Genomic DNA, 11,795 nt, shown 5'->3' with positions numbered 1-11,795 from the left:
CAGGATATTGATTCTTTCCTTCTGGGGAGCACTCAATAATACAATTGCTAAAGTTTAATGATCTCTCAGAGATCATTTAGAAAACAGTTCAAGGCCATTTAGCAGACATTTATAGGGTAACTCATGCTGAAGTTCTTCTGGAACTTTCTGACATCCATTACAGCTTCTCCTCAATTATTTTAAAAATGACTATTTAAAATGAGATTCACAGACAAGGAAGGCTTCTCAGCTCCTACCACCTGCCAATCATGGATAAGAAGACTGAGTGAAGCTACCACTATACGAAAACGTCAGCCTACCTGACAGGACATGTAGAGACAGAAGATAAATAATTTTCCTTTTTTTTTTTAATTTAAGGCTAGGCTTTCATGAACTGCATTTGCTCTTTTGCGAGAGAGAATAGATGCGGTCAAAAGGAGCATTATATTAATTCATCTGTGGAAATATCAAAGTAAAATTCTGCTCTCAAATTAAAGATCATCTAACAGACCTCAATCTTGTGATGTATAAAGCAAGATAATCCATCCAACATCCATCCTAGAGACCACAGGAATAGAGTGATCTGTCCCAGTGTGCAGCCCAGACATAAAAGCAACAGCTGAGTGATCTTAATAGAACTGCGATGGCCATATATAAGCTTACTGGCACATTTTCCTTTTTAAAAAATTACACAGGCTGAATTTTATTGTTTTGTTCACTCAACGCTATCCATCTACGTGAGCTTATAATTAAGAAAGTATTCTTGGAGGGACTCCTTGCTATTTTCAAATAACTTGAAAAGGCATATAATAGTAAAAGTTGTATAACTGTCTTTATAAATTCCAGGTATTTGAAATGTTAATGTAAGATCACAAGGGGTTCTCAGTATGTGTGTGTGCCTGTTAAAGTGACACACCATAAAATTGGTTTCACGCTATTTCGTAACAATACATAGTAAGCAACAGAGAGTATTTTATTTTTTATTCCCTTTATGCAAAGGTTTACATCGGCCAGACCTGAGAAGCAGAACACCTGATAAAAAGCGATAGTTGTCCTATCTCTCCATCTAGCAGCAGGTGGCAGTATTGATACATGAAAAATCCATTCAGGTTACCTTTGCAATTACCTGTTAGGTTTTCTTTCTCTTTCAATTTAGGTAGCTGAGCCGAACCAAAATTCCTAAAAAGATAATATGGTTGCCATCCCTTTACTGTTCTTCCCCAGCTCTAATTTCTCTTTTTTTTTTTTCTAATGCAGAGTTTTTTGCTTGTTTGTTTGGAGTTTTTTTAGAACAGTTTTAGGTTCACAGCAAAATTAAATGGAAGGCACAGAGAATTCCTGTATGTCCCCGAGTTACGTTCATGCACAGCTTCCCAATTATGACATCCCTCACAAAAGTGGTTACAACTGATGAGCCTATACTGACACAGCATAATTACCCCAAGTCTATAGTGCATCTTATGGTTCACTCTTAATGTACAGTCTGTGGCTTTGGACAATGTACCCAAATACATTGTATAATATATAATGACATGAAAGCATCATTATGGTATCATACAGAGTATTTTCACTACCCTAAAAAATCCTCTCTACTTTTGCCTGTTCATCCCTCCCCACTTCAGCCCCTGGCAGTCTCTAATCTTTTTTAATGTATTCAGTTTTACCTTTTCCAGGATGTAATATTGTCAGAATCATACATGTAGCCTTTTTCAGTTAGGCTTCTTTCACTTAGTTAAGCGAGCTTAAGTTTTCTCTATTTTTTTTTCATGCTTCGATAGCTCATTTCTTTATAGCATTGAATATTCCATGGTCTGAATGTACAACTTCTCTTTTTATAGAGATATCTATTCCATTTGCAGCTCTCTAATTTAGACATTGACAAAATGTAATGTTTCAACTTTTTTTTTTTTTTCCATCCCAACTCCTATTTGGCACTCACATGTATTACTCAAGCATGCTCCGTTCAGCAAATGTTCTGGGGAAATGGGCCCTCAAGCCTCTCAGACCACAGGAGTCTGGGAACTCTCCTTACTGTGTCTTATAATTACTTCTCCGAAGTGGAACTTCCCTAAGTCAGGTAACAATAAAGGGTCTCCACTACTTTCAGATCCCTGGAACATCATCTGTTGTTCAGAGAAAATGGAAGCCCCTGCAGCCTGTTTCACAGCCTCGAGGGCCAGGACAGCAGACCAAGTCCAGGATGAGCGCTGTGGCTGCTGAAATAAAGCAGATCCGAGCCAGAAGGAAAACAGCCCGGATGCTGATGGTTGTGCTTTTGGTGTTTGCAATTTGCTATCTACCAATTAGCATCCTCAATGTGCTGAAGAGGTAAAGTTCACTTATTATTTGAAAATGAAGTGACCTGTTATTTCTTGGTTCTTAATTAAGAACATTGTTTTTTTCAGCCTGAGAAAAAGCTAACCCCTGTCTGGATAGCTTGTCGGGCTAGATAATTCTGTTGTTGTTACCAACAGGTAATGCAAACAGCCTTGTAGAGTGCTCAGATTGTAAATTCTCTTGTCCATGCAAATTCTCGTTTGAATGGCAAACATAAAACAGATGTTCCCCTGACCTCTTAGAGCTAATTACTAAGCCTTAGATGCAGAAGAAAGTTCTAATGCAAAAAAAAAAAAAAAAAAAAAAAAAAAGAGATAAGAGTATTTTGTTAGTACTCTAATTATACTTAAAAATGTGTTTGTGAGCCGGGGCACAAAAAAATGCCACTACAACACATACTGTGTTTTGAATGTTTAAACAGAAAGAAAGAAAATCCATTTCCTCAAGTCATTGAGTCAAGCTCAGGGTGAATATTAATAAAAATCAGCACAAAATTTTTCAGTCAGAGAAAGTATGTTATTTGTTACACTGCAGACACACAATTAAGTTAAAACAATTGACCAACACAACACAGCCAATGCACGGGGCAATGGTACACTTAAACTTCACCACCAGCCACTTTACTGAGAATTACCATAACTGTTGCACGTAGACTGGTCCCAAGGTAATACTAATTCTGTTTATAATAGACTTAGAACTAAAACTGGGATTGCTGCTCTCACTTTCCCTGATTCAGAGTCAATATCATGTTCCTCACAGCTGGGAACTCTGGAGAGAGCTTTGGCTGGAGTCACATATATGAAAGGTGGTATAATCAGCTGCAAAGATTTCTCACTGTCTTTGGCCCTTGTTTTTGATTGCTCCATGCCTTTTTAAATGGAGGGGGAAAAAAAAAGAAAAATGTACTTTTGTTTTATAATATTATTTACTACAGACACGGTCTTAAAGGTAAAAGATTTTTGGCAGCTTGGGTCCTTGAAACATATACTAGCTCACAAGAAAATGAGCTACTTTGCTTTCCATATATTTTTATAATTCCCCTTATTTTTCTTGACCACAGAAATCCTATACAAATTTATTGTGGTCTATTGTTAGATGTTATTTTCTACCTGTAAGAACTTAGTAAACATGCTATGATACTGGATGAGTTTTCTACTCTTTTTTTTTTTTTTTTTCTGTTTTCTACTTTTAGTTTAGTTAGTCTAAATTCAATGAAAATTAGGTTTCCTGCACTCTGGGTTGCTCCTTTGGATTTCCAGGATCTCAGCACTTGTACCTTTTGTTTAGCTATTTCCAAATACCCACTTGTCCATAATATTTCACTTATTCTTCTGACTTAAACACCTTTCTCTCCAAGGAAAGTAAATTGCTTTCTAAGGAGAAAATCCATGTTTAATTTAAAATATTTTCAATTTTTTGAGCATCCTGCTCTTTTTCACAAAATACAAAATTTTTTAAGTAACCTCAAAAAGTATTTTTCTCTTTACCACACACATTTACTTCAAATGTGTATCTCTTTATTTACCCTTGCATATACTCATTTTCTTTCTTATATAAATTTCTAAATTCATTTCCTTGAAATCTTTTTTTTTTGCCTGACTAGTCAAAACCATCTTCTTTAAAGCAGTTCTGATTTGTCTAGGATTTCAAAGATATATTGTCATAGAGAGTCATAGCATATTATTAACTCCATTTATCCATGTTATTTCACACCATATTGTAGTTTCTGTAAAACTCCAGTAATCCATAGAGCATCACTTTATTCTGAAAATGCATATCTATCAAGGACACAAATCACACAATCAATGGTGGAATCTCACAGGAAACGCGTTATCATTTTCAGCCTATAAATTGATTGGGTAGTTGTAAGTTACCTGCTATTGGGTAGTGAATAGAATTACATAGATAGGATATTCTAAATATGGATAAATCTTAAAAAATGATTGTTAAGGGTATCATAATGAAAAGTTTTTCAGAGTTAAAAATAATTAAAATAATTAAAACTCCTATATTTTAAGAAATTACCAGAATTTTGCCTACTGAAAACTAACTCTCCTCTGGGTCTAAAGAAGTCCCAGAGGCAAATCTCAGCCTGGGAAGATTGGAGTTGAAGAAATTTAATACTTTGATCAATGCACAAATAAAAGTAGGAAGAAGTACCTAGATCTAGACTGCGATTTAGGAGTGCCTTTTAAATGATGTCAATGGGATAATAACAAACACTGCTCGATTGTATTTAGAGGCAAAAATAAAAGAAACAGATATATAGTCAACTTCTGTATTCTTACCCACAAGAAATATTATTACATTTGCTGTTTACAGGAAAGACAGAGACCTTCTTCTCTGACCTGATTAGACTTTTGATTTTTGAATTGTGCCTTAGAGGTTCTGCTTAGGAGCTGAAGTTATTCTAAATCCACCGTGGTGCCATAAAGCTATCAGTGGTCAGTGTCTGCTGCAGAGGAAGACAGGGGTCGGGCAGCTTCTAGCAAGGGCTTTGTTCACCCTTGAATTAAATTATTTAAAAGGTATTCTGCAGAATCACACTAGCTAGCCTATTATTGTTTCTTCTCTTACAGAGTATTTGGGATGTTTACCCACACCGAAGACAGAGAGACTGTCTATGCCTGGTTTACATTTTCACACTGGCTCGTCTATGCCAACAGTGCTGCGAACCCAATTATTTATAATTTTCTCAGTGGTGAGTTTTCAACTGTTTTTTTTTTTCTGTATAAATCACAATTCTAACCAAGGATGAGGGACCAATGGCCAGAAGGTTCTATATACTCTTGAACTGGATGAAGAGCTTAGATGCTATACAATGAGAAATTTTTTTTCCCTGATCTGATTTGTCTTGAGGTTTTTCCCTTATGAACAGGAACCTGAGTCATCAGAGAAAATCATCTAAGGGCTTTTTTCCCTAAAACTTAGAAGAAATGTTGAAATAGGAAAGAAGTGAAAATTGTGTGAACTGAATAACACAGAATCTTGCTTGTCATACAGTAAACTTACCTTTTTAAAATGTCAGGTAATTTTACCTGAAAAGAAAACAGCTATATTATTTCCTCGGCCAATATTTGTAGCTTAATTGAATTGAATTGGAACCTTTGCACTTTTAGGTACTTTTCTGAATTTACATTTTCTTGTGGTTAATATCTCTTGGGTTTTTCTCAAGCTTTCTCACTGACCACAGAAAACGATATTACCCCTTAATAACACCTAAACTAAATGACATACATACCTGTAACTTATTTCATCTATCTGTGTTTATGGAATTGATACAATTATAAAAATCATTTAACCTATTATTGTTTTATTTGGAAACATTTTGCTTGATTGACTTTTAGAAATGTGTTTTAATTAGCTCCTTCTTTGCATTGTTTTTCTTCTCTGATTGGCTATTTCTTTTTCATGTCTACCTCCAAATATATTATAATTACTCATATACATGGAGGAATAAACAATTTTTTATTGCATATTTAATAAAGTATATGCATTTTCCAACTTTATATTTGGCCTTCTGGGTTATAAAAATAAAAAAGACAGCCAACCAGTCAATTAGATTTTTTAAAGTAACTTTATTCAAACTTTGCATACACCCTATATGTATGAATGTTTTATTTCACATTTCAGAGAATCAGGTTGTATATGTGTGAGGTTTGTTTTGTGCTCACTTGCCCCTTTTCATGCTTTCCACTGCCACACCCAATTCCAGTCTCCAAAACAAAGACTACATTAGGTCTGAGACAGGAATAGGACTGCTTGTGTGCAGTGTGTGAAGGGAGAAAGGACCACTTGGAGCTGTGGCTTGGTAAGCAGCCGGGAAGCAGTTGCCAGTGGGTTAGAAGTAACAAAAGCCCTGAGCCTTGCACCAAGTAGGTAAAACCTACTAGGAAGTAGTAGGGAGGTGTTTGAAACGGAAGCCATAGAACCAAGTCAAAGTGCTATTATGTGGTTATTAAGGCTGAGGCAGGAAAGGCAGTTGATAATCACTGGGGACTTGTTATGTCCTGGTTATTTTGTGGGCCCTTAACATTCATCTTCTCATGTAATCACTCAGTAACCCAGTTTGGTAATTGAGGCTTGGAGGAAAAAACTTACAATTCTCAACACTGCCATTTAGCCTTAAAAATGTAATTGTTTCATTTTCATACTTCTTTAATTTCATGTCAGTAATCTAAAGACAAGGAATAACTTCTGAAGTTGTTTATTTTCTCATTTAGTTTATTGTTCTGCCTATGCAAATTATAAAACTTTAGAGACTTTCTAGGTATTTGAAGATATTTTTCTAGATATTTTTGGTCAATTGATTGTTTCAGTAGAACAGTTTCTTCAGAGTAAAATGTAGAGGTAATTTCTGTATAGTTTTGGCTATGTACAACATAGGTTTTATCATTCTTGAAATTATTAAATGTTTCTGGGTATTCTTCTATTAACGATCACTTTTATTATAGTTAACTAGTTAAAAATAACCCACATTCACAAATACATGAGTTTTGACTCTAAAGGAATGAAACAAACTCCAAATATCACACATGAAAAACAGTCTCATTATTTTATGAAAATACCTCATTGTTTCAAGAGTCTACCAAGCTTCCAGTAACTCAATTTCCTTTTCCTATTTTCCCCATCTTTGCAAAATGTTGCACCTCATTGTTAGTTTGGCTCAAGGGAGCAATTCAGTTGTACCCTATTCATGATTTGTTAAAACATTTACCACAATTCTTTTTCCTTTCATTCTCCTTGGTTTGCCAGGAAAATTTCGAGAGGAATTTAAAGCTGCATTTTCTTGCTGTTGCCTTGGAGTTCACCATCGCAAAGAGGATCGGCTCACCAGGGGGCGAACAAGCACGGAGAGCCGGAAGTCTCTGACCACCCAGATCAGCAACTTTGATAACATATCAAAACTCTCAGAGCAAGTTGTGCTCACCAGTATAAGCACACTCCCAGCAGCCAATGGAGCGGGGCCGCTTCAAAACTGGTAGAATATTTATTCATATGAGGATACCTGAGTAAAACTATTATTTTTTAAAAAAATCTCTGTGCACAGAAATTTTATTATCCTAATGATCTAAAGCTAAAATTACTTTGTGGACCCATTTTTTTAAAAAAGAAAAATCTATTGCTCTTTGGAAATAAAAATGTCAGTTTAAAAAAATTTCTCAACTTTTGCTTTAAATATGTTAGACGTTTAACCTTCAACTGAATTTATTTCAGGCCATTTCACTTTTAGCTTCATGTATTATGATTTGTGTCGATTAAATGTTTAAACATTGCAATTCTAATTGTTATTTCAATCTTGAAATTCAAATTTGTTGCTAAAAATTACCAAGAGTTATCCAGTGATTTTCTTGCGGCTACTAAAAGAAATAGCTATCACTAACTGAATTAACAACAGACATTTTAGTTGACTTCATAGTTTAAAAAAATCACAAAAGACTCATTATGGTATGACACCTGAGTGAACATTTATATACATAATAGTATATTATATTACTCAAAAGCTACCTTTCAAAATATATAAAAATATATACTATTAAGCTTTATTTTCCATTAATTTTATCACTCATTAACACAATTTTCTCAGGTTCGTAACTTTACTATTGCCAACATTTTTCATCTCAACGTATGGCCAGTAAGACTCAGTATTAAAATAAAACTTTTAGAGTAACTATGAATAAATAATAATTTCCATCTCTAAGACTTCAGCATTTAAAAATGATATAAAATCACACTATTATATTCTTCTAACCAATGAAAATGATGTAGCTGACGTAGGGGAATTAAGAATACAATTTACAAAGAAAAGATGTAGTAGACTACTAAATCCTAGTTGGGTCCTAGACTGCACACGTTAATGCCATGGAGATTTGATGGAAAACAGTTGCATTTCTTTAAATTTCATGAATATTTATCAAACACCTACCAGAAAGCACCCACTGTATTAGATGCTAGGAAATGAGTTGGGGGGTGGATGTAAATGTGCCTTTAAAAAAGCTTTAGTCTACTGAGAGAGTTTGAAAGAGTCTGCAGGGCAGCAAAGCATTCTGGGAGACAGATTCTGACACCGACAGAGCGTAACGAAACCAGCGATGCTCTTCCTCATCTGGATGTTGGCACTTTTTTGTTTGTGTTTAATTAGTGTCACTGTTGATGTCACAGAATGCCACCTGGGCCTGCGGCTGAAAGTCAGGCGATTAGGAGAATGGAGAGGCTTGCTCTTAACCTACACATAAATGAACAGGAGTATAGGGTATTTTATATAAATGTTAAGCTCTGGGGTTCAAAGCACTGGATAGTTCACATTTGTTCCTCTGCAAAATTCTTATTCAAATATTCATGTTAAAATTAAATTGAAAGTAAAAGATATGTTCATGAAAATTTGCTTTTATATTATAGTAGCAGGTGCTCTTATTTTATTGAAACAAAAGACATGGAGAACAATATTTAAGAAAGGTTTTCATAGAAGATAAACATTATCTTGTTCTTTTCTTGCTTTTACCCAACTCATCACTTTCAGAAAGAAGTCATACAGCCAACTTATCCACAAGTTGTTTTCATATCGTATAACTGGGGATTACTTTGTGCTTTTTACAACTAAGAGCGAAAATCTCCCGCATATGAGGTTCATTGAAATTATATTGCTAATTATCAGAACAATATACATGAAAACAAAGTATTGTAAGTCTTCTTTCTCCCCTATGTACATTTGAGGAATTTTTCTTATTTATGCTGCATGAAAGGAGAGTTGTAATTTTCAGGTTGTGATGGAAACTAGCACTTTAAATAGTTTGACAATAACTTCAGATAATATCGATAATATGCCTTAATAGCTAAGTAATATGTCAGAATAGGAGCTAAATCCTTTCAACCATAATGTATCTAGTTCTTGATCATGTAAGGAGAGAGATTGAGAAAGGGAAAGCAAGAGAGAACAAGAGGGGAGAGAAAGAAAGTCTCAAAGAGGCAGGAGTGTGTGATTGTGTGCTGAGGACAGATTCAGAAGTCAGAATCCCTTTGCTTTAAATCAGTGATTCTCAAAGTGCGATTCCTGAACCATCGGCATCAGCATCATCTAAGAACTAATTAGACATGCAAATTTCCACCCTATCCCAGATCTGAATCAGAAACTTTGGGGGTGGTATCCAGGAATCTGTGTGTTAATAAGCCCACTAGGTCATTCTGAAGCACCTTAAAATTTGAGAACCACTGCTCCAAATAATACAACCTGGCACCTGTTTATTAGCCCATGTGAAATAAAGTATTTTATTGCACAGGTATCTACAACAGGGACCACCATCATCACTACTGTCATCCTGGTTGGAGGTCTGAAAGAAGAGGCTGACTATCATTGCTGAATTGTCACTCAATGTCATCTCACTCAAAGAGATTATGGTTTATAAAACAATGGTCCCTGGGTTACAAGTGCAGTGTGAAAGAAGACTGGTTTTAAAGCCCTCGTGTGCTTTATGGCTACCTGGATGACTTGAGTTTCTAACAAAAAATATCAAATTTCTAATTTTATTTAAGACTAAGTTTTGCCGAAGCAGACAGTTTCTAAGTGCATATTGCCTGGAAGGAAAAACAAACAAACATCAATACGTATGAGATATTGCAGGAGTGGAATAAGAGACTGTACATTGCTCTCAACATGGTGATACAGGAATCCTAAGAGATCTGGATTTAAATCCTCTTACCTTAATGGTTACCTTAACGGAACAAATGGTAAAGAAACAAGTGTTCCCCAAAGCTGTCAATCTTGTGGAACAAAGGTTCAACTACTTACCTCATTATGTGCTAGTAACACAAATGAGAAGACTTATGAAAAGAAAGTGTTGTGACTGTTTTATGCTACACATAGAATATGTATGTATCTCTCTTTTTTATATTTCAAAGATTTAATGCAAAATGTCATTAATGTTACTGAAATTTGTTATCAGTAGGATGAGATAATAATGTTATCTAATATGAAACCCACTTTAATTTCATTATTTCTGAATTTCTACAAACTGAGGATAAGTTTGATAGTTGAATTTATTTATTCTTGGCAAAATATGACTTCAGGTTATGAGAAAAATGACTGCTAAATTCTCCAAGGCTTGGAGCATTTCTTGAATATTAAATAACAGTTACAAATAATTGATGAGTTAATTGCAATGTGTTAGGCACACTGATATTGAGTTTCACTCCCAGTGTACACTGTTTTAATGAAGATACAGGTACATATGCTTATAAAATACAATTTGAATACACATAAACCTGAAATATCAGAATTACAAACCTGAAGATGCTTATGGACACAAATTGTGAGGAGGGCTATTATTATTTTAATACTAGTGTAATAACAGAATGTTTCACATTTGATATAAATCATAATAGGAATCAATTGCATTTCAAAAAAATCTGGATACTCATTACAATTTAGAAAACTTCTCAATTCTAGTTAATTTTATAACAGATGACTTATCTACTTACTACAAGTTAAAAAGTAAATTCCATTAGGTTATATGCAATTAATTTTCAAATGGCATGAAGCAAACCAAAAGATTTTTTTAGAGATAATACATAAACAGAAAACACTGTTAATATGTCTATTCTATTACCTTATGTACCACAGAAAATGAACTGCAAAGGCATGAAAAACACTGTTATCTCCCAAAATTCAAAGGAAATTTTTTTCTAGAGAACTGCAATTTAAAGAGGGCAAAAAGCTCCCTCCTATTTGCCACATATTTATATTACTTTAAATTTTCTTTATAAGCTGTGGTGTTAGAGTGTCTTTAAATTTTTCATGAAATGTATTTCTGTAATTATTGTATCCCATGTGTATAACATACTGTCACTTGTTTAACAATTATCTTATACATTTAAAATTATTTATGTTATTTACTGTGTCTTCATGAAGAAATTTTTTTTATCAATTCCAATGTGACAGCTCACCAACTACTGTGAAGGATGCTCATTATGTCGTTTTTAAGTAAAAACCATATTGAGAATTCGATAATCACATTCACACTGTCCTCTCTATTGCGTGAAAAATGTTGTTGTTCTTGATAAGCTGTATCTTCACTCTTAACTAGTGTCAAATCTTTGCAGTTAAGGATTCAATTAAGCCCTCTGGTATAGTACTTCATAACCAAAATATTTTTTCCAATAAGTTTATATAACCAGGGATAATCATGATATAAAAGGTTTTTAATGTTGTTTTAAGAGCAGGTACTATAAGATAGTTAAGATTAATACAGAAATATTTTATAAAAATTATGTATAACCACATATGTACATAGAGCATTAAATTTTGGAGCTTTTATCTGAGTCAAGAAATTTAATCTTGTTTTGACAAGATTTAATCTTGTTTTGACAAAAGTAAATGATGACCTTGTAATTTTCAATTTATTATTAAACTAGTAAGTATGGCATTTATATAATTAAGCAATTTTTTTTCTTGGTCGTTATATATAAACCTTTTAGGACTATTT

At 34.0% G+C, this 11,795-nt stretch overlaps 1 protein-coding gene across 1 annotated transcript in view; it reads left to right on the top strand.

Annotated features, from left to right (window-relative positions):
• The window catches only part of HCRTR2 (hypocretin receptor 2), a 109,326-nt gene extending 98,142 nt beyond the window's left edge, over positions 1–11,184 (top strand). Inside the window, exons 5-8 of the mRNA XM_019629392.1 lie at positions 2,087–2,307; positions 4,896–5,017; positions 7,072–7,297; positions 9,594–11,184. Of these exons, the coding sequence (XP_019484937.1) occupies positions 2,087–2,307; positions 4,896–5,017; positions 7,072–7,297; positions 9,594–9,648 (624 nt within the window). The 3' untranslated portion in view covers positions 9,649–11,184. The remainder of the gene's footprint in view (positions 1–2,086; positions 2,308–4,895; positions 5,018–7,071; positions 7,298–9,593) is intronic.
• The last annotated feature ends 611 nt before the right edge of the window (positions 11,185–11,795 follow it).

The sequence above is a fragment of the Hipposideros armiger genome, unplaced genomic scaffold (genome assembly GCF_001890085.2).
Source record: "Hipposideros armiger isolate ML-2016 unplaced genomic scaffold, ASM189008v1 scaffold_847, whole genome shotgun sequence".
Lineage (NCBI taxonomy): Eukaryota > Metazoa > Chordata > Mammalia > Chiroptera > Hipposideridae > Hipposideros > Hipposideros armiger.
The sequence above is the reverse complement of the archived record's forward strand: the minus strand, read 5'-3'. Positions and strand labels throughout refer to the sequence as shown.